The sequence below is a fragment of the Patella vulgata genome, chromosome 6 (genome assembly GCF_932274485.2).
Source record: "Patella vulgata chromosome 6, xgPatVulg1.2, whole genome shotgun sequence".
NCBI classification, from domain to species: Eukaryota; Metazoa; Mollusca; class Gastropoda; family Patellidae; genus Patella; species Patella vulgata.
Window position 1 is genome coordinate 44,293,090 of NC_065884.2, and position 24,810 is coordinate 44,317,899.

Here is a 24,810-nt window from a genome sequence, read left to right on the forward strand (position 1 = left end):
CTAAAACTGACGGACATAATAGCCGCCCCTTGTACACAAATAGTGTAAAAATATGGTATATCAAGGTTGGTGGACACTCTAGAGGCCACAGTTTTTATCCGATTTGGATAAAACTTTAAATATATGTTTTTATCATAAAGATCTTGGTTCGTTTTGATAATTACACATGTTCGAACATAACTTTGTGGATTATGACCCCTGATTGGTCGAAAAATCGCATTTTTAGCTTGTGGATCCTCTAGAGGTCGCAATTTTTTTTCCGATTTTAAAAACTGTTTAGATAAATCACCATTCCACCATAATGAAGATTGAATTCAAATTTCAGGAAAATCAAATTGAAACTGCCCGACAAAATGGCCGCTCTTTGTACGCAAATTGTGTATAAGTATGTAATACATAGGTTATGGACTCTCTAGAGTCTAGAGGTCACAATTTTTATCTGATTTTGATGAAACTTAAAACATATCTTTATATTCCAAAAATCTCAGTCCCTTATGATATTTGCACATTTCAGACCATAACTCTGGATTATGGCCCCTGATTGTACAAAAAATCATGTTTTTTAGCTTGTGGACCCAATGGAGGTCACAATTTTATTCGAATTTAAAAAAGAACGTTTGAATATATCACCGTTACACCTTAATGACGGTTAGTTTGAATTTCGTGAAGATCAGACCAAAACTGCCGGACAAAATGGCCGCCCCCTCGAATGCAAACAGTGTAAAAATATGGTATATCAAGGTTGTGGACCCTTTAGAGGTCACAATTTTAATCCAATTTAGATGAAACTTGAAATGTATGATTATAACCGAAAGATCATGGTTGCATTCAATATTCGCGCATTTCAGATCGTAACTTCCTGAAATATGTCCCCTTATTGTACGAAAAATCACGTTTTTAGGTTGTGGTCCCTCAAGAGGTCACAATTATTATCTGATTTAAAAAAAACGACCCAAACTGACCCACCCCCACCCCCGTACGCATAAAATATGAATATCTGGTATATCAAGGTTGTGGACCCTCTAGAGGTCACAATTTTGATCCTATTTTCATGAAACTTGAAATGCATGATTATAACCCAAGAGATCTTGGTTCCTATCGATATTCGCACATATCTGAAGTACCATCCTGAATTATGGCCCTTGATGTTACGAAAAATTGCTTTTTGTTTAGCTTGTTCCCTATTCATCTCTTGCAAAATGTGGGCGTATCCTGCTTGGCAGCCGCTGGTGGAGCTACATGCTGTTATTAATCCCATTTTTTCTACACCCTGTCCCTGGTTTGTCCTCCGAGGCCACAATGACAAATCTTTCTCAAACTTTAGAATTATGGTTCTTATGAGTAGACAACAGTTGGGCTTGAATTTGATCGCAATCACTATGCTGTCAATGGCTGTCTTTTTTTTTCAAAACAACAAAAGCTTTTCTGTGGAAGTATTTCCACGCTTTGCATGGCTGTTTTCCTTATTACAAGCAGTACCAATAAAAATTTTATTCTTTACTATAATTTCAACATGGTATGGTATCTTGAGATTTTAACTTGGTATCATGAAATTTTGATTAAGTATATTGAAATTTCAACTTAATCTATTTCAAGAGATGATAATTAATGTTCCATTCGAAGAATCCCTTAGATATTGCAAGATTTATGGCCCTTGGTAACTTCATAGAATCTTGTGAACAAAAAGGTTATATGATCTATTTGAAACTTGAAGTGTTCAGATTTAATCCCTGAGTGGCCTTACCCTTTGATTATATATTAACCCCCTATCAATTACCCTATTATTTATTTATGTGTTAACAATGTTATTGAACCAATCACTTTGTATTATAACAACATAGGTCTTATGGCTTCTTTTTTTGTAACACTATAAATATTACCTTTTAATTTACAAATTATCTAAGAACCTACTCTTTCCGAGACCAGATCTGAAGCTGCAAATCTTCGAACTTTGAACAAATCCATGATCTAATGACCACGGTTGGATTAAGTAGAATAGTAAAGTAAGAGGGGGCCACGGTTAGACAGACTCGGCATCTAAACACTAAACCAATAGCAGGATAGTGAAGTAAGGGAGGGTCACGGTCAGACGAAATGAAATAGGGTTTAACATCCTACTGTTCTGCTCCTAAACTGGGCTGATGAAGACGGGCATACGCCATACAGTGTGCTATGAGAGAAATTTTGCCCGGGCAGCGGCACTACGGCCTACTCTTATATCGAATTCCAACTGCCAAGGGATCTTTTACGTGCACGCCAATTTGTACACGGGACCTCGGTTTTTCGTGCCATCCGAACGACTCGACAGCTGCCCTCCGTCCTGCATCACTGACAAGGGAAACCATGCCGGAAAATCTGGATGTTTACATGCATTGTTTACAGAAGATGTTACTGGTTCAGGCAGAATGGTGCCTTTCACTCATTTCAATACCCATTTCTCCCTACAAATACTTAACACCTTTATTTATTTTCCTAATACACAACAAAAATGTTTTAAAATTTAATTTGTTGGAAGAAAAAAGGTAATATTTGTGGCTCAATAAGTCGCATCGATGTCATCCTTATCAGTGCTTGTAGCGGCCTAGCGAATATTCACTGCTGATCAGTGTGCTAAACACTAATCCGCTAAAAAGACACCAAACATGCAGATGACCTACCAATCCAGAGACGAGACGCATATATGCTGTCTCTACAGATCAACAACCAAACAATACGGTTTTTATTAAATAAAGGGAAGAACTTCCCATTAAACCCACTCCATGGTCTAAGGCCGCAAATGGAAAGATGGCAAAATCATATTCTAAAAACAAGAAGAAGCTTCGGCACTCCCATGTCTTGTCTGCGATGTCACTTCTGTGGAAGCAGACCTTAAAGCACCAGGTAGTAGTAGTAGTTACTAATTATCATGTGTACTTGAAAACGGTAAGAGAATACTTGTTGAAACATTGTGCTATACATGTATAACCCAGTGATTGTTTTCCATAGAAATTGTGATCAGATTTAATCGATATGAAATTGGAAGGATTGTGACAGATTGAATTGGTTTTATGTATAAGATAGGTTGTCAGGCAACAAAACATGCCATCAGCAGTGATGCTCTCCGAGCAGTCTAGAAAAGTTTGGTATTGTGAATAACACATGAATTTCAGACAGATCGGATGATAATTTTCATCATTAGTGTTCACAAGATCCCAGAAACTGAAGCAATGGCCATAAGTCTTCAACTTTAGTGTAATATAGACTGTAAAGCCAAGGTGTCTTCAAAAAAATAATGGATACCAGTACTATAAAGTCAATTATTCTAAATTTAGACCTTCAGAGTGGCTCTAAAAGTACCCTATTTCACTTTTAGTGCAGGAAAATAAAATAAATAGGACTTAATTTAAAATTTGACTGGACAGGCAATATGAAAGAAATGGGCGTTTAACTTTAACATCCTACTCTGACTAGGCTAATGAAGATGGGCATACCCAATGTGTACACAGGACCTATGTTTTTTGCCCCATCCAAACGACTATGTTGTCTCTTATCAGGCTCTCTCTGCTGCACCACTGACAAGGGGAACCAGGCCAATAAACTTTCTCAGTTAACACTGGGATCAAACACAGAACCTCCAGGTTAACGTCTTACTCACTAAGTCACTCTGCCCCCCCCCCCCCCCAAAGTGATTATAGAAAACTCAATACACTAATGAACATTTACATCAAGTTTGAACATTCTAACTCAATTTTTGTGTTCCAAATATCTCAACCAATCAAACTGCTTATCTATGCTTAGTCTAAAGCGAAAAACCTCATTATCGAACTTGATCAAATTGCTTTATCTTAAACTAAGTTAAGGTATTCACCTAATGAACGAATTAGAAGCAGAGTTGTGTTCCCAAAAAGTATGATGGACAGAAAAATGGATGAACCCATTTTAATAGTACTGTGTCTTTTTAAGCATTTACTGGTAATCAGCTGTTTTGAAAATCAATATGCTTCTCTGTCTCATGAACCCAAATGCTTTATATAACTTTATTTTCTAGAGTGTCCAAAGATCTTTCAACAAGATCAAGGGCTTCTTTCTAACCCTGAAAGTAATTATTGTAAAGCTGGTGGTAACCGGATAAAAACTTAGCTGTTCAATTTGAAAATCAACAAGCCTCTTTGCCACAAATACTCTGCATAAAATTCCAAGTCAATGGATAGATTTAGTGTCGACAAGCAATGTGGGCGTATAAAAAAGGAATCCAAGAATCGTAAAATACTGAACACTACACAATGTTTTTAATTTATATTTTTATTCATAACAAAATATATTATATTTGTTCCTGGAATAGTAATTACAGTGAGCAATCAAAAGGTTCTATTGGACGTTAATTAAATAATTATAATCTATCAAGTGAAATATGTACAGTTGTATGGCATCATATAATGTATAAATATTTTAATTGTTCATTTCAATTTTACTGTCCTTAAAGTATTTAAGTATTTAATAATAATATCCAAGGCACACAATAAAATAAAAAAGGTAAGTTACAAACACAATAACCCCTCCAATACTGACCGACCCACGGTTTACACCCAAAACATAAGTTATCACTCTATCAATGCTGATGATGTTTGCACACAAAACCAGATACCAGAAATATGTAAAAACAAACCCAAAACATATTTACACTACTCAAGAGTTCGAGTTAAGAAACACATCATGACACAAAAGAAACTAGTATTGTGTTTTTCAATTTAGTTATTCAATATTAATTGTTTACTAATTTCATTTCTTTGTTATATTATACAAATGTTTCATAATTAACTGTTACTTAAATGATGCCATTAGAGTCTACTACACTTTGAGTCTTACCAGATTCGAATACTAAAGGGTAAAAAAAAAGAAATTATATATGGAATGTAGTATAAAAATCTAGAAATATTTCAACTTATATTTATATTAAATCATACTTTGATGCACTATCATTAGGCTCATTATCTACATATAGAGCAAATTACTACTATTTAATAGCTACAATACTAAAGAATATAGACATAATCAGTCGATTTGAGCTATGCACAAATTAGTCAAGTTACTTAACTAACCAAACACTTTAATCTTATTAAGGACCATAAGCTTAATAAATTCTGGAATGAAATGAGCTGTATTAGCGAATACACAATTTAGTATTTTGACAGCGTGGTTACAAAACCTCTCTGCTTGGTAAATTACACTAGGTCTGCACAAATAAAAACCGTGGTTCATATGAAATTATAATGATTACAAATATAATGTAGGACGGCTTGACAGGTATATATATATATAGAATTTCGAAAGGATATAAATGTTTTATAAGAGGACAATTTTTGTTTTTGACTTTTTATAAGCGGACATTTTATGGGGAAGGGGTGCAGGAAAATAAGCACCATTATAAATTGCGTAAATACATAAATATAAACAAATACTAAAAAATATTATGTATCAATATTAAACAAAGTGCATGGGGGTTTTAACATTTGACCTAAGATGCAATGAAATATCGAGAGAGGCACCAAATCATATCACTAATGTATGTGAAACTCATATTATATTTCAGAACCAGAATTTGACATTTTCACTTTACAAGTTAAATTATCACTGCTTTAAATCACCAATTTTAAGGATTTTATATATATATAGGTCTAGAATACTAAAATATGTGAAATAAAAAGAATTAAAAAATATATCAAGACTATTTATGCAAAAATTGTGTATGTACGATTATAGTTTAGAATGGCGATAATTATTTACATTTTCTGGAATAGTTCATATTTTTGTTTGAAATCCACTTTCTGATTGCGTGGATCCATTTTCTTTTTATTTCGGAGATATTCTAGATATTCCCGAGCCGACATGCCTTCTGGTCGACCATCACCTGCCTCAGGTGTAGGTGTTGGGGGGTCACTAACAGAACTGCTGTAAGATGTAGGTACTTCTGGTTCCTGAAATATAGAAAACCAAAACAAATTTAAACAAGCCAACAGTGAGGCTGATGTCCCCCGCCGAAATAGGAAAATAATTAGAGGACACATATAAATTTATCACAAATTATCTTTTACAAAGTATTGAACAATCAAACAGTATATCTTTACTTATAGTCTAACAATCAAAGTAGGAGAGTTATTGTTTTCCAAAGTCTCGACCAATCAAATTGCGTATCGCTCTGCTTACCCTGAGCAGAAAATGCTCATTATCAAACTTAGTCAAGGTATTACTGTAATGAAACTATACACCAAGTTTCATCAATCTCACTTAATTAGAACTAAAGTTATCGTGTCCCAAAGCATCAACCAATCAAATTGCTTATCTCTGCTTACCCTAAGCGGAAAATGCTCATCTTCGAACTCCATCAAGGCATTGACCTAATCAACACATACACCAAGTTTGAACATTCTAGCCCAATTAGGAAGAGAGTTATCGTGTCCCAAAGCATCAACCAATCAAATTGCTTATCTCTGCTTACCCTAAGCGGAAAATGCTCATCTTCGAACTCCATCAAGGCATTGACCTAATAAACACATACACCAAGTTTGAACATTCTAGCTCAATTAGGAAGAGAGTTATTGTGTCCCAAAAAGTGTGACGGACAGACAGACGGACGGACAGACAGACAGACAGACAGACAGACAGACAGACAGACGGACGAACCCATTTTAATAGTCCCCTGCTTTCTTCGAAAGGCGGGGGACAAAAATTAAAATGACATACAATACAAGAACCAAGACTGATTGACAGACAGAAATGATATGACAAAGTTTTCAGAATATGAATGCTGAATGTTTCTAAAGCATGATAATATTTAATACTCTAAATTTGACTTAAATTAAGTAATTGCTCTACGGATTAATAACAGGTTGTCAGGCAGCTAAGCATAAACCCCACAGGAACCGAGTTGTCCAGCTGTCCGCAAACATGGTAGCAATGTCATATGAAGCAATTATCCTAATGCTAACATACAAAACATGTACTGGCAATTCAAATGAAATGAAATGGGGTTTAATGTCCCACTGTTCTGCTCCGAACTAGGCTAATGAAGATGGGCATTCGCCATTCAGTGTTCTATGAGGGAAATTTTGCCCAGACAGCGGCACTACGGCCTACTCTTATATCGAATTCCAACTGTCAAGGGATCTTTTACGTGCAGGCCAATGTGTACATGGGACATCGGTTTTTTCGTCCCATCCTAAGGACTAGAGAGCTATCCTTGTCAGGCCCTCCGTCCCGCATCACTGACGAGACGGAACCACGGCAGAAAATCATGATGAACTTTCTCGGCCAACGCAGGGATCGAACACCCGACCTCCAGGCTAGCGAGCCTGTGCACACGAGTTGAACAATATAAGATAAGATCAGATTAACAAGTAGTTGCCAGGCAAAATACACCCACATTTTGCAAGGGATGATTAGAGAATCAGCTAAAAAAAAGCGATTCTGCAAACAATAAGGGACAATAATCCAGCAAGTTGTGGTCTGAAATGTGCCAATATCTAAATGGAATTAGACAATTAGGGTGTAACGCTTTTTAAAATCGGATAAAACATGTGACCTCTAGAGGGTCCATAAGCTAAAGATAGGTTGCCAGGCAACGAAACATACCCCCACAGCAGCTAAATCGTCCGGGCAGTCAACAAGTGTTGTCGCATATTTTTTTCGGATTTATCATGGATTTAGCTGTTCAGGTCATAAAAATCTACTTGTTTGTATCAAGATCTTAAACTCTGTGTATCAATCTGAAGTCAATCGAATGATAACTTTAGCCTCTAGAGCGTCACAAGATTTTTCAAAGTGATCAAGGGCCATAACTTTGGCAGTAATTATCGAAAATCACTGAAAATCAATAGGATTCTTCGTCTCATGACCTCAAATCAGATATACGACCACATTTCAATGTGGGCGTATAAAAACGTGATTTTTTGTACAATCAGGGGCCATAATTCAAGGAGTTACAATGCGATATGCACAAATATCGAAAGGAACCAAGATCTTTGGCTTATTAACATGCATATCAAGTTTCATCAAAATCAGATGAAAATTGTGACCTCTAGAGTGTCCACAAGCTAAAAACGTCATTTTTCGTACAATCAGGGGCCATAATCCATGAAGTTTAGATTCAATGTATGCCAATATCGAAAGGAACAGAGATCGTTTGGAGATACACCTATATTTCAAGTTTCGTCAAAATTGGATAAGAACTGTGACCTGTAGAGTGTCCACAAACAAATTGTGGACAGGTGGACGGACGGACAGGAGCGACGACAATATACGTCCACATGAAAATGTGGGCGTATAAAAATATTACAAGCCAGAAGTTGCTCAGTAGTATAGTATACTGTAATTTGTTACAACTTTAAACAGTACAGTTAGTGTGGGTTGTCAGTGGGTGTGTGTGTATTGACACTTCACCAATAAAGGAAGGAGGTCAACAATACTCTGGATTCAAGAAAATCTCCTTCAAAATGGCCACTAACCTTTTCATAATAAAATATTATGCTATACATTGTCCAATCTAATTTAAAATAAATTTTATTGTGTCTTTATGGTTCTGATATTCTACACTGCATAATATATTATAAGATATTGAGTTTACAACTATGTTAGTGATTAATGTTTTTCCATGATGTTAAAGTCAGAAATAAAATGTAATAGGGATTAACATCCTACGGTTCTGCACCAACCAGGCTAATGAAGACAGTCATTCAACATACAGTGTGCTATGTGGTAAGTTTTGACCGTCAAAATTTAACTGTCAAGAGTTCTACTTCTAGTGATTATTCCTTGACAGGCCCTTTGTACTGCACCCTACTGAAAATTTCCTAGGAAGTTTCTGGGCCAACATTGGAATGAAACCTGGGAGCTCCTGGTTAGTAAGCTGGCAGTTAACTCACTGAGCCAACACATGCATGTACATATCAAATATAGTATACTTACAGCAGCATGGACTGGAGGAGTTGGTTGATCTGAAAATACATACAAGGTACACAAATTAAATACATTTGCAAATTCACAATCTGCTATCTACTCATTATGGGTTTCAACCGTTTTCAAAGATAAATTTTAAAGTAATGTGATTGACGCCGAAAGCACCTTTGTTATAATAATTTTTTTTTATCATATAACTCTACAACTACAGTGAAAATCAATACTTGTTAAATGAATTAGTAGACGGAGAGAGATGCCAATATGCAACTTTTGATTAAATGTTACAATAAACCCTCTAGTTTAAAAAATTGTAAAAAAGATGGTCAAAGATGTTCTATAAATGTGGGTGAACAAAAAGGTCAAGTTTTAGTTACACATGACCAAGATTTTTGGCCTACTTTTGAAAAAAAAACCTTGATACTATATCTTAAACGTATGAAGAGAATAACAAGGTAAACAATATTAAATAAATATTTGACTATATCCTCTGTATATTCAGTATGTAAATATAGATATATGTGTATTGTATACTACTGTATATTTATCTATTGTTACAAGAGATTTTGTCAATATAAATAGGATATTCAACACCATGCATAACCAAATTCTATCTTTAGTAGCTAAATATGGGGTGTCCATCAGATTTATTTAAAACATAAGCTAGCTAAAGAATAATTTTAACAAGAGATTCAAGGGTCCATCCATGGATTTATCAAGTGTGAGTCACCCACTAGTTTAAATACAAAGGACAACTTTTGAAGGGTTGATACTAACGAATATTCAAACAATCCGAGCAAAGATGAAAAAACAATCACAAGATCTGTTTGAATGTTACTTAGCCAGACAATAAAAAGATAGGTTGCCAGAGAATGCAACATTCACCCACAGCACTCGGCACAAATTTATTCTGTTGTAGGTAATTGATAGCATTTCCAAGACACTAAAAACACTGTATAAATTTAAAATCAATTGGGAGATAACTTTGCTCTCTTGTGCATGCACAAGTTTTGTCAAAATTGTCAAGAGAAATAACTTGGGAAGTGATTAACGGATATCTTTCAAAAATCAATGAGCTAAATCATCTCATTAAATTGTTTTGAGATGGATTTGAAACCAACTTTTGATAAATTAGTTTGAATATGTTTTTAGTCCAAATATATCATCAAATCAAATAGTTTGTACAAGCAAAGACATCTTTAACATGTTTGTAGATTGAGTGGAATTTATATTGGTAAAACCCCCCAAAAAAACTGTAAATTTAAATGATAGCTTCCAACAGGAACTTTAGCTGTATAAAAATGCACACACAAAAAATGTATCCATAAAATTAAAATGAAGTTGCACCATTGTTTATGAACCAAAAACTTACAATACACACTTTTACGGCATTACTGTGAATAGACATATAATAGGTACATGTATATAAATTTTAAGTCAATGGTCTCCAAAATGATTTCAAAGCGATCAGGGGCAACAACTCTGAAGAGAATGTCAGAAATTGTTGAAAAAAACTTATGATGGAGGGCATCCACAAATGTTTAGGGATAATTAGGGATAATAAAATAGACATTAAAATGTGGGGAAAATCAGTTCACAACTCAACAGAGTTGTCAATGAATTCTTACTTTGAATGTTGTGAACCTATGTGCAGTCTTGACTGTATAATATCAACTTGTTTCTGATATTATCTAGGACTTCCATTTCTAAGGTCATGATAATATTGTTCCAAATTATATAGTTTGATGTTGATGTGTAATTGATGAATGATATATTTATAAACTGTAGAAATCAAAAATGTGTGAGCCAGCCCTAAGCATGATAAGCTAATATCACTTATGATTATGATTATCTTCCATGATAGAAGCTTATATACTTACCAATTTCTTTAGCAGGAACAGCTTCACTCTCTGATATTCTGGTTTCTGTTATGGTAGATGATGTTCCATTACTTGTCATTACTGCAAATAATTTAAATCAAGCAAAGATATATTATCTAAACACTTTTGTAAGATATAATCATTCAATGTAAAAGGCTATAAGCTTAATAAAAATAACAAAATGCAACCAAACTTCTCAACATCATAATCAAAACCCCAAAAAAGAGTATACAGTACAGCAACACAAAAAAATGAAAAAGAAAAAAAAACATCTATAAAGTCCAAAATAAATCCATACAGATAAAATAATTATGGGTTGTGAAAAGGTAAACTCCACAATTTATCACCCAACAACCATGCCTTTCAAAAGTAATGCTATGTACATGTTCAATTGACAAAAATGGGCATCAACTGGTATTTCTGGTGGTTAGTTTCCACAGTTTATACCATATTGTAATTATGGGGACTGAAGTGGGAAAAGTGAAATATTTGTGAAATTTTCCAGTGATGTTTAAAATTATGTTGCTAATAAAATTGTGTTAGCACAAGACAAGTTTGTAAATGGAATAATATAGTCCTGAAAAAAAAAGAAGAAAAACACACTACATGTATGTGACCATAACAAATGCACAATTTGATTACATTCAACATTTACATTTCGAATAGACAAGTTTTTCGCTATATATCAATTATAATAAAGTGAAAGAAAATATAAAATGGTTGACACAAGAAATGACAAGATACTGGAATGTAAATAATAAGGATCATGAATCTTGAAGAGATATGATAAATGTACATTATCTTCAAGAGTATGTCTTCACAAATAATTACAGGAAGAGATTAATAACCAAGCTCAAAGATCATTTAATAACATATGTATAGACAATCATACTGTTTCATTAATACTCTAGCATATTCCTGAAGCAATGGCCCGAGAAATCCCTCTCTGGCCATTGCTGGATTGGTTTCTGATAATTGAGCTTTTGAGGGAGTGTGCCTATATTCTTCCTGTTCAATCAAATATATCCCAAGTACAGCAACATGACAGCCCTTCGTTTAATATGGGGTCTTCCCTAAAACTCTGGACAGTGATTTAAGGTATTAAAAAAAGTGAAAGTATTGTTCGTCTCCAAACAGTATTGTTTACATTGTATCTGTGTTGATAACCTCGTTTGTCATGCAATTAGTTTTTCTGCAATATTCTGCTAGGCACTGGTTAATTGGGCATAATAAAATCTTGAGTCATGACGTAACGTTATGTAAACATATTTGGTCCAATTTGGAACTCTGTTTAAAGCATAATGATATTGTTACGCAGTTAGCTATTGGTTGTTAATCGGACTATTGACCAGTCATAATTTGAAACAGAAATTTGCTTCCTTTACAGCAGTGTTCAGTGGTTTTAGCTCTAATCAAACGAAACACTGCGAGGAGTATGATACTCTAGAGGCTAAAAACAATAGTAAAATATCTCAATAATTTGGGAATGTCTTTTTCAAGTGGACATGTGTATGCGATTGTTTCTTATAGGTACTATATTTGGGAACACTAAAAATTAAACCTTGTTTAATTTGGACAACATTTCACTAAAAAAAAAATGACTTCACTTGTCAATTTTGGCTACATGTACTTTCAGTGATACAATTTCAATAAAAAATTTGTTTATATTACTTAAAAACAAGACCATATAGAAACGATCAAACACACATATATCCACTTTCTATGTTTAAATTATTGAACTAATTAAGGAATGGAAATTATGTTTACCGTCAGTATTCTCATATGTGTGATCAGTGTAGTCCTCAACCTCAACTAAACATAGAATGATTCAAATATATTAATATAAAATTTAATGTACATGTTCAGAATCCATACCAAGAAAACCCCTGAAGAAAACTCAGATACTGCAGAGGGTTTTTCATAACAACTATTATTAGGTTATTAAACCTACATGTATATTTTATTATCTAAAATTTTATAATAAAATAAATATTTCTAGGTGTTCCCCATGTAGTAATATTTTAATAGCAGTAGGCAGTGTTACTTATCACAGGTAAATATCAAATCAACAGCTTACGAGAGAGATTATTATCTCTTTGATCACTATAGGAGTAATTATAGAATTTTACCATTTGATGGGGAGGTATCAACTATTTCTGCTTCTGGTATTGATGTTTCTTCTACTGTCTCTGTTTCAACAATTATTAATTTTTAATATTAAGTTCTTCATCAAACATAGGTTTATCACATACATATGGTAAAACTTGCAACAAAGAAGTATGATAGCTGCATGGACTAATAAACCATATCAACAAGAGACCTTAAAGATACTTTAACTAAATATAAATACAGTTTAATTTACACTAGCTACACCTAATCATGGATTTTTATATTAGAATTCTATGATCTACTTTTATAATTAAATATAATTCTAAATTTACCCGTTTCAATTATTGTTGTTTCGTTAACAACTTCATTCTCATTCTCAATATTAATGCTTTCTTCTTGAATAATGTCTACAATAATATAATGCATGTGTCATTTAACAATCTCTGATTGAAAAAACAAATGTTAGGCCAGTTGTGCACTGCATATTTTTTGGACAATAGAATACTGGATAGCTACAATGGCAATATGGCCTTCAAGTACCAGAAATGATTAATTATGACTTGCAACAAAATCATGAAATGTCTAAAACTATATTGGTCAAAACATTGGCCAATCATTGACCGAAATTAAATAACTATCACCAGCATTAAAATAGATTAATCCCTATGTTATATCAATATTGTAAAATTTGAGAGATATTTTATTATAGAAAATAGTTTTTAAACCATATTCAAAAAATGTTTTTAACTATATAAATACGATGCAGATATCCATTTAATGGTACATATCCCTTCACCATGTCACAGCAGGCATTTTCTATATTTTGATTACTTATTTGTTAGTTTAAATATTTAATCAAATGATTTTCACTACATTTTACTTGAAATCATTTTCAAGCCATGGTCAGCAATATAACGGTATAAATTTTGGCCTCAGTGAAAATGTACAACAATTTATATCCAAACTGACAGCTTCAGCGGTTATATGTGACCATGTCTATAAGCTTGCATCAGTATGAAATGATATGGGGTTTAACATCCTACTGTTCTGCTCCAACTGGGCTAATGAAGATGGTGCATTATAGTATGGCTGTTCTGTCTATCTGGTTACCCATTACAAAAGTTTGACCTGAAACTTTGCGACAGATTAAAAAAAAGGCCATTTATTTCCAAGCACAAACTTATCAATTGATACTAAAAACATTATGTCAATTACATCTAAGCATATTTTAGTATCTGTGAACAAATTATAATATACCAGTTACTACAACCGAAGTACAAGAGAAAGAGTCAACTATTCAAACATTTCTACATGGCATGACACCTATCACTACTTTAATAGTAATAATTACATAAATAAATATGTTATTCACTCATACAATAGAAAAATATTAAAAATTTTCAATTAAAGACTTATACCCAATCTAAATCAATACATCAAAATTTGTATCAGTACTTTGTATCTATTCAGTTCATTTACTTTCAAAATTCATTAGAAACAGATGAAATGCCAAAGTCCCTTATATATTTTAAGAACATCAGGTACCACTTCTCATTTATTTGGGAAGTTTACATAGCTAACACTTTCTGTAGTACTAATTATGTCACAAAACAAGCAGCCATGCACCATCACATCTTATTGACAATTCAAGTTCCTGCTGTATATCAATGAGGTCATCCCATTGTAGTGTTGAATAAGAACAAGTATTTAATCTGTTCTAACAAGTTCCCAGTAGGATGGCTATGCCATTACAACTATGGAAATCTGCAACAACCTTCTTTTAAGATCATTTATACTTAAAATAAATAATTTAACTAAAAAATCTTATATCATGTTTGAAAATTCATAAATTATTTCTGTTATAAAGTATATAACAGTTTTTGTGTCTTGTGCAATAGTTTAAAGGTGACCTAAATTCTAAAGGTGACCTGCATGTAAATTCTAATGCATCCTAATTACCTAGTACTATACATGTGTAAAAGCAAGCTATATATGAAATAAATCAACTAGGAAAGCTCACATAGATCTAAAATAAACCCAAAAAAAACAGGCAAACATACCTTGTTCCATTAAAAAGTTATTTTTGTTATTATTATAAAACAAACAGTTTTAAAGTTGAAGAGTGCTTTAAGTAAATATTTGTAAGATTAGTAAAAAATAGACAAGAGTTAGCAACAAAAAAACAAACTAGTCCCTTTATCATATTACCATAATCTGTATTAATAATCTCTGGTTCTGTCTCACCGTTTTCTATGGTTACTGAAAACATGGTAGAATATTGTACGACTGATGGTATTAAAAAATGCGGACATGATGAAGTAACCAGCGGTTGCCAGGCAAGATACACCTGCATTTTACAAGAGATGGATAGAGAACAAACTAAAAACAAAAAGTGATTTTTTGTACAATCAGGGGCCATAATCCAGCAAGTTATGGTCTGAAATGCACAAATATCAAAAGGGACTGAGATCTTTGGGATATTAAGATATATTTTAAGTTTCATCAAAATCGGATAAAAATTTTGACACCTTCGTATTACATACTTTTACACGATTTGCGTACAAAGAGCACTCATTTTGTCAAGCGTTTTTTTGTTTCAAATCGGAAAATAATTGTGACCTCTAGAGGGATCACAATCTAAAAGCGCGATTTATCGTACAATTAGGGGCCATAATTCAGGAAGCTTCGATCCGATATGCGCGAATTTTGAAAGGAACCAAGATCTTTGGGTTATAAACAGGCATTTCAAGTTTCATCAAAATCCGATCAAAATTGTGACCTCTGGAGGGTTCACAATATACCATGTTACACTATTTGCGTACGAGGGGCTGCCATTTGTCTGGCAGTTTTGGTCTGACTTTTACGAAATTTGAACTCAACCAAGATTACGGTGTAATGGCCATATCTTCAAGCGCTTTTTTAAATCAGATAATAATTGTCACCTCTAGAGGGACAAGCTAAAAATGCGTTTTTTCTTACAATCAGGGGCCATAATTTAGGAAGTTAGAATCCGATATGTGCGAATATCGAAAGTCACCAAGATCTTTGGGTTATTAACATGCATTTCAAGTTTCAATAAAATCGGGTGAAAATTGTGACCTTTTAGAGTGTCCACAAGCTAAAAATGTTATTTTTCATACAATCAGGGACCATAATCCATGAAGTTATGGTCCGATACATGCTAATATCGAAAGGAACCGAAATCTTTGGGAGATAAACCTATATTTCAAGTTTCATCAAAAATTGTGACCTGTAGAGTGTCCACAAACAAATTGTGGATGGATGGACAGACGGACAGGGGAGAAGGGCATATTACGTCCACATGAAAATGTGGGCATATAAAAAAGGAGGGGGAGAAATGACCAATATAAATCCTGTAATTACATGTAGAAATTGACTTCTTGAAATTTTTCTACTACACTGGAATTTAAAATCTGTAGGCCAGAGTATGTTAAAATTGATATAGCAAAAATCAATGTGCTGAAAAAGGAATGATGCAACCTCTTGGGACCAGAAGCTGCTAACGGTGTACTTAATTCATATTACTTAAATCGTAATTATGTGTATGCTTTAGTAACTGAATAAAATAATAAAACATTTCATTCCACAAACAACCTCATCGCCGAATTATTGAAAATCAATAGAATACCAAAGACAGACTTAAAGCTTGTCACATTTAAACATGCACCATATTTTAATGAACATGCAAACATTAGCAGAAATTATATTATAGGTTGTAAGACAAGAGTGGTTTAACTCATGTTCACCAACACACATGGATGCACACTTGTTATATATATATTCATGGTGTTGAATATAGTGGATGTTTTTTTTTCTACTAACAGTAATATTTCATGATTCAGACAGCTTTTACAAAGGTCAAAAAACATACAATACAATTTCAGGCTTTTAAAGAAGAGCCAAATTGGAAAAAAAGATCTTTTTGAACACAGGTACTCAGCTTGAGTTTTTAAACTGGAATATTTGCAATAGGTTTGTCCGTAAACAAGAAGTAAAGATAGCTTAATGAACACCAAGGTTTAAAACCCTGCTTAAATTCAGCCTATGACAACATTGCCAGTAAATTACAAATACCAGTTAATTATAAATCACTCCTGGTATTTCAGATAAATTTTTAAACAGTACAATTCAATGATACAGATGCCCACAGCAGTCATGTCGTGCAGCAAATCCATAATGCTAAAAAGTCATCAAGATTATAATATTGAAATATGATAATTTCGCTACCATAAACAAGGACAGTAACTCTAACAGTAATATCTGAAATCACTAAATTTCCTAGTCTACTGCATCTAATCAAAACATAATTTCAAGTAATTCAGATACACTTATCTGCTAGAGAAGTCAAAGAATTGTAAAAATTGGTGTCTATGACTCAATTCAGAAATTAATGGAAAGTGACAGACTTCTTAAGGCTCATTAATGTAAAAAATCAAGTTAAATCTAATATTGACTCAGTTAAAATCTAGAAACAGAGCTGGCTGTTCTTACCATAATAGTAAAAGATAGGTTACCAGGCAACGAAACATACGCCCACAGCAACTAAATCGTCCGGGCAGTCAACAAGGGTTGTCGCATATTTTTACTTTTTTCGGTAATTAAACATTTATAATACACTAAAATCTGATTAAGAGCAACAACTCACGAAGTAATTATCAGAAAACTATTAGAATTTGTTTGGTTTTTATAAAGTTCTGCCCCATGCTAACGTTTTGTATGCAAAGCTTTTAATATCATGGATTTAACTGTTCAAGTCATAAAAATTCATTGAAAATTAATATATTTGTTCGTCTCAAGATCTTAAACTCTACTCTGTGTATCAATCTGAAGTCAATCGGATGATAACTTTAGCCTTTAGAGCGTCACAAGATTTTGCAAAGTGATCAAGGGCCATAACTTTGGCAGTAATTATCGGAAATTGTTGAAAATCAATAGGAATCTTCGTCTCATGACTTCAAACACTGTGTATAAATTTAAACTCAATCGGATATTAACTTTAGCCTCTAGAGCATCCACAAGATTTTTTGAAGTGATCAAGGGCCATAACTCTGGCAGTAATTATCGGAAATCGCTGAAAATCAATAGGCTTCTTTGTCTCATGACCTTAAACACTGTGTATAAATTTACAGTCAATCGGATATTAACTTTGGCCTCTAGAGTGTCCACAAGATTTTTCAAAGTGATCAAGGGCTATAACTCTGGCAGCAAATATTGGAATTCGCTGAAAATCAATAGGCTTCTTCGTCTCATGACCTTAAACACTGTGTATAAATTTAAAGTCAATCGAATATTAACTTTCGCTTCTAGAGCATCCACAAGATTTTTTGAAGTGATCAAGAGCCATAACTCTGGCAGTAATTATCGGAAATCGCTGAAAATCAATAGGAATCTTCGTCTCATGACCTTAAACACTGTGTATAAATTTACAGTCAATCGGATATTAACTTTGGCCTTTAGAGCGTCCACAAGATTTTTTGAAGTGATCAAGGGCCATAACTCTGGCAGTAATTATCGGAAATCGTTGAAAATCAATAGGCTTTTTCGTCTCATGACCTCAAACACTGTGTATAAATTTAAGGTCAATTGGATATTAACTTTGGCCTCTAGAGCGTCAAGATTTTTCAAAAGGTGCAAGGGCCATAACTCTGGCAGTAATTATCGGAAATCGTTGAAAATCAATAGGCTTCTTCGTCTCAAGACCTTAAACACTGTGTATAAATTTAAAGTCAATCAGATATTAACTTTAGCCTCTAGAGCGTCCACAAGCAATTGTGGACGCCGGACGGACGGGGGCGACGACAATATACGACCACATTTCAATGTGGGCGTATAAAAAATAGATAATGAAAAATGACTTTATTCCAAGCAAAATTATGAGTGTTTGAAGTACTGATAAGATCTAGTGATAATAGTCTTGATTTACAAGTACCAGTAGTAAGTCTTGATTATCCATTTTACCTTTAACCAGTTTCAAGGTTTAAAAGTGACATGGGTTACCACAGAGAAGTCTAATATGGTTATAGCATGAATGGAAGAACAGACATGGATGACACCGCTACATAAATATGATTAAAGTTTCTTAACTCTTAGAACCCAAAATGCCGCAAAACCAGCTTTGACATTGTAGCACATGGTCCCGATATGTCAGTTTGAGGGGGGGGGGGGGGGGTCTTCCGATAACAGTAACAAAATAGCCAATCAAAATGCCGTTGATAATATATTCCGGGTCTGTTGTTAATAGCGACTACCTTCCACTTCTTTACATTTCAATTTTGGTAAATTTTTCGATGAATTGTCTGTTATAAATGACTAAATACAACAGATGTGCTAGCTCTTATAACGAGCGATAATGGCGAAGATACTGATGGGTCGATTTACGGCAATGAAAGTGATTTTGAAAGTGAATATGCCCTAGACTCAAGACGAAAATCACAGTGATGGTAACACTCGTACTCATAATCAATTTGTAAATAATGTTGATCTACATGGCAGGTGATAGAAATATTGGAATAGGGCGTGGTCGCGATATTAACAGAGTTCAAAAGTGTTGGCACTCCAAGGTTATGGATTGGAGATAAAATTGAATAGAAGTTAAATTTTCTGGTTGAATATCTTTGTTTCATCATTTCACACAATTATAAATACATTATATTAAATTCACACCTAACGTTTAGTTGTAATTAAAATGATGTCACTTTTGCAAAATCATGCTGCAAAGTCAGGATAGGGTATGCGGCACCCAAAATATTTTCAGGGTTCAAAGGGTTAAATCATATAAAGACTGTTACCTGGTAATGATCTGGGCGGTGTAGCCTTATATAAAACTTCTGGCAATGTACCAACCACTTGAATCCCTTTTTCTTTATAATACGCATCAGTTTTAGCGTCAACTACCAATATCCTTGCTTCATCACCACCAGAGCGGATATTTTGGATTACATTCTGGTGCGCTTCTTGTTCAACATTAGTATTATTAACTTCTATAATTCTATCATGCTCTCTTAAATCAGCCATTTCAGCAGGAGAACCTTCATCTACTTTACCAATATATTGCCCAGGTTTATTTTTCTCTGCATGCAAGTTGAAACCATATCCTTCAAAATCTGGCCATTTTCTTAAATGACACAATCTTGGTTGATATTGTGATATTGTATTATTATTTGTAGATTCCACTGGAGTAGGTGTTTCTTCTACTACAACTGTTTCTTCCTTAGTTGCTTCTACGACATTCAACACTGGTGGTTCTATAAAAACAAAAAGTAACGTATATTGAGCAGGTGAAAACAAAGTTTCATTTTCTTACAGTAATAAAAGATAGGTTAACAGAAAAAAAATATACGCTCACAGCAGCTTAGCCATCCAAGCAAAATATTGCCATAAGTGACTAACAATGGAAAGTATGTTATAGATATGCATATTCTACATGCCATATCCAAAATTTAAATGATTTCATAAAAAAATTTATAAATATATAACATTAGCTGTTCAATATACTTTTTTATCACATAAACACTGAATACATTTCAAATCCAATTAGATAATAGCTATAGCCTGAAGTGGGCCAACACCAACAATATTTTTGAAGTGATCAAATGCAATAACTCTGAAAGTAATTATCGACTTCTTCATCTCAGGAACATAAACACTGGCAATCAAACTAATAATAATTAATTGTCAATTTCATCATCAAATACTGTATCAAATACAAATAAATAGCACTCTTATTTTTCAATTGATAAGTTTTCTATAGCAAAAAAGCTAACTTTCACTTTTATATCCAGAGATTTTTCACTAACTGAATAAATCACGTTCTTTCAAGAAAAGAGTTCAAATTTGTAGAAAATGCATGCATGAATGCTTATCAAGTCAGTGACATTAACTGGATATGAATATTCTGCATCTCAAAATTTAAATAGATGTATTTCTCATAGTTTACTGAACAATGAGTTGTTGTATACATGTTATACATGTAGTAGACTACTACATGTACTCTTCTTGGATGTCTATTCAAATGATAAATCTATGTGAATAATAAAATCATGACCTAAGGCTTATGACCAAATGTTATCTGACCAATTCTTATAAGAAGCAACAACTTTATAGTCTAATTTTATAATTTTATAAAAAGTCATTAAAATCTAATTGACTTTGTTGTCTATCAATTACAAGATTTACAAGCTAAAAACGGAACATGTAACTTCAGGATTTGACAATAATTCTCATTTGCAAGGCTTGGAAAGAGGCCAAAAGGAATAAAAGATGTGTTTCTCCCATCAGTGGTTAGTTTTCCAGGGATTACATTGTACACAGAAATATTTCATCAAAACTTGTTTATTTTCATACAAAAGTTATAAAAATCAAAATATAGTTCAAAACATCAACCCCATTTTTCTCATGGCCTAGTAAATTAGTATATTTTGGTGGGGGACTGAAATCATAAGTGATTTTTTTTTTTGAAAAAGTACATTTCAGTTTACAATGTGTATTCATCTCCAGTAATGTCAATATACTTGTATCATCATGTAGATATTCTTCTAAAGGTGGATGCTACAGTGGTTCGAGTAGGACAACACTGTCATTTTGAGGTACATGTAGGGTTTTTTTTCTGCATTTTCTGCAGTCACATTAGCTTGCATTCTATTTGTTTATTATTACTGTTCGATTTATATAGTGCTTCATTACACAGGAGTACATGTATAGGTTAATTTTATTTCTTCCTCATTGTAAAGTGTAATCTAATGAGGACTTTATTTTTATGCATCATTTTTAAATTATATGTAAATGCATATTACCAGTATTCAGTGTGAAGTTTAATATGGACTTTATATGTATTAAATGACGATAAATGTAAATGTGAATATCTTGTTGTGGGTGAAATAAAGTATTTATAACTACTATAACAAATTACATGTCATAATGATAAATAAGTCGATAAAACTGCCCTGAGCTGACTGGACCTATATGTATCAGTGCCCACATATATGTCAATATACTACACAAGTCAGATAAAGACCCCAGGCAGATATTACTATCTACTGTTGATAGTCATTTTATCTATAGGCTACTTACACATACATGTACATTCTAAAGGTATATGTTATTATGTAACATTAGGTAAACTTATTTAATAGAGCTAAAGTAGCTCAACTGAATCTGGATGTAGCTCAACATGAATTAGGTAATCGTGCGTAACAGTTTTTTTTATCAAATTTGATAAGTTTTGTCATTTAAAGTAAATGTAAGCAATGCACACACCGGTACAGCAACAATTTGTTAGCTACATGTATATATTAACTCCTCAAATGAGAAGTATATAATGTAGTATCTGTCATTCTAGATAGAGTAATCATATCCTACACTGTACCTTATGTACAACAGCCATCACTATTTACAGCTCCACGTTAGTGGCTTGGTCATAGATTATAGAAACTGAAGCTACCGAGGATGACTTTTCAAAAAAAAATAAAGGTTACGGTGAATAGATAGTCACTGTCCAATAAAAAAACTCAAGTACATGTATAGTTTGGCCTGCATTTACTTAATACTACTGTATTTACTTTACATGTTCAACTTCAATGGATTTATTGTCCACTTCATCAATTCAAAAGAATCACTTTTTCTGTCCCAAAAATGTGAATCAAATGTGCAAAAGACTTACAAAGCTATATTTTAGATTTGTACAACTAATATATCAGATGATTAGCGACAGTGTTATCACAGAAATACAAACTTTAGTCTCTACATGCATATATTTTGGCCGATAGGTCCTCAAATTCCATGCTATTTCAAAGTGACTAAAAACCCTTGTCTAAAACACTTGCATAAGTTATACTCATTTGCCACTTACATGTATACAACTGAGCAGTGGAATTTTACATAAAAATGCATTACATGCATGCAAGATTTAGATAAATAGCTAGTCGTTCTTGCTATAATAGTTCCAAAATAGATAATTCAAAATTAATATTGAAAATTTCATTCATTTTCGGAGCAACTTTACTTGTTATATCGAGACCCAGCCTCGATTCTCCCATTTTAAAATTAATTCATTAAATGACGTCATATTTTAATTTGTTTACATCTGAGCATTCCAATGGTCTAGAGAGATGACATGTATAGGCTTTTCACTGAATAAATGTCTAATAAAAGTTTATATAACATTTGAAGCCAAAATAAAAATCTAGGCAGATTTAGCTCTGTTAAATCAAATCTACGGTACTGTGCACATCATACTAAGTCAGATATCAGTGTACATGTATGTACACATTATCATACTTTGCTCCTTTTGTGAACAGTACCAGTTACCATGTTACTGCATCACATGTACATTTAGGCTTTTAATAATTACAAATTCAATGATCATGCATGGGTCAAATATGTCCAACAGTAAATATTTCATAGCTGCAATCTGAGGAACAAGTAGAGGACAGTACAGAGTTTACACAAGTATGCAGTTACAAGACCAATATATTGCATAATATATACTATGTATAACTATGAACATGTAAATATACACATAACACATACTTTGTAACTTTTGCCTGCATAAAGATTATATCTATTACTAAATATTATAATATTTAATATGGTATACATGTATGCACATACAACCATATAAAACCGCCAAAAGAAAGCAAACAGAATCGCAATATAAATAATAAATGTTAAAAGAAAGTCAAGCACCAACCGACATACGTAAATAAATAATAGTCATTTAAAACTGGTAATAAGGTAATCAAATGCATGTGCAGGACAAATACAGAGTGTATTGCCCCGCCCCACCCATTCAATCAAATTGACATATAAAAATAAATTCAGTGTGACCCCTTTTCCCTCACAAGTCTGAAAATTTTATATGGCACAAGTTCAATTTAATAGCTACGATTTTCCTAATTATTGTCAGCTTATTAGTAAGGTTATTACAGGAATGTAGAAAAGTGGGAGGGGTGGGGTAACAGTACATTAATCAGCAGGCCTGTCTGTCCCGCTAATTGCAATATCCACCCGACTGGATTTCACTGCAATCAATTTTAATACTGTTTCAAGATCAAGAATTTCGAGGAGACTCCGCGAAAAGGTCTTTATATAAATTGCTTAAATTAACCTACCTTCCTGGCCAGGTCGTAATGGTGTTCTGTTATAGATAACTTCGGGTAAGTCACCTCGAACCACAATTTTTTCATCTTTATAGTATTTGTCGGTTTCTTCGTCCACCACGAGTAATTTAGTTTGGTCACCACCAGCTTTTACTCTTTGGACAACCTGTTGATGGTTTTCATTTCCAATGTTAACATCATTTACCTCTACTATCCTATCGCCGGATTTTAGGCCAGCAGAACTAGCAGGTGAATTGTCATCAACTTTTCCAATAAACTGGCCTGCCTTACCCTTTTCAGCATGTAAATTGAAACCGTATCCTTGGAAATCGGGCCACTTGATTATATGGCACAGGCGGGGTCTTGTTTGTGTATCAACGCCGTTTGACATTTTATTTCGCCAACAAGACACGAATTGACAACACCTGTTGAAAGTCTTAACACCAATATGAAATGTCTTTAGTTTAATATGGCGGCTTGACGTTTAAGTCACATGATGACAACAGCCAATCAAGACCGTTTCACCTCTGCTTGTAAGTCATCTAGCCGTAAATTAAGTCAAATAATTTTGTCAAGTGAAGTGTATCAAGTATGCCAGTGACCATTTCTTTATAATTTATGTAAATGGTAATTTTTGTGCAAGTATCAAAACAAATCAAATATAATATTTCATATTAGACATTATAATAGCGGCGAAACAACGTGGTTGACATTCTTTTTCCATGACGTGTTCACACACAGTCAAAATCGGTCCACGCCCCAGTATTTCATCTCTG

General features: G+C 33.4%; 1 protein-coding gene across 3 annotated transcripts; it reads right to left on the reverse strand.

The window, feature by feature from the left end:
* Positions 1 to 4,263: 4,263 nt before the first annotated feature.
* LOC126823219 (Na(+)/H(+) exchange regulatory cofactor NHE-RF1) lies at positions 4,264 to 24,538 on the reverse strand. Of its 3 annotated transcripts, XM_050551877.2 has the most exons (9): positions 24,047 to 24,538; positions 19,727 to 20,182; positions 15,126 to 15,176; positions 13,250 to 13,324; positions 12,938 to 12,997; positions 12,576 to 12,620; positions 10,809 to 10,889; positions 8,941 to 8,969; positions 4,264 to 5,954 (listed from the first exon to the last, which is right to left on the reverse strand). In XM_050551877.2, the coding sequence occupies exons 1-9, from the start codon at positions 24,423 to 24,425 to the stop codon at positions 5,760 to 5,762; spliced, it is 1,371 nt and encodes a 456-aa protein (XP_050407834.1). In that variant the 5' UTR covers positions 24,426 to 24,538; the 3' UTR covers positions 4,264 to 5,759. The 3 variants fall into 3 exon arrangements, with proteins under 3 accessions (XP_050407834.1, XP_050407835.1, XP_050407836.1); XM_050551878.2 differs by lacking the exons at positions 12,576 to 12,620; positions 12,938 to 12,997; positions 13,250 to 13,324; XM_050551879.2 differs by lacking the exons at positions 12,576 to 12,620; positions 12,938 to 12,997; positions 13,250 to 13,324; positions 15,126 to 15,176.
* Positions 24,539 to 24,810: the final 272 nt, after the last annotated feature.

Coding starts and splice junctions, on each gene's coding strand:
- LOC126823219 (XM_050551877.2), bottom strand. CDS start 24,425: ATGTCAAACGGCGTTGATACACAAACAAGACCCCGCCTGTGCCATATA. Junction 15,177..19,726: donor ACCGCCCAGATCATTACCAG/GTAACAGTCTTT, acceptor CCATGTTTTCAG/TAACCATAGAAAACGGTGAG. Junction 5,955..8,940: donor CTCCTCCAGTCCATGCTGCT/GTAAGTATACTA, acceptor TCTATATTTCAG/GAACCAGAAGTACCTACATC.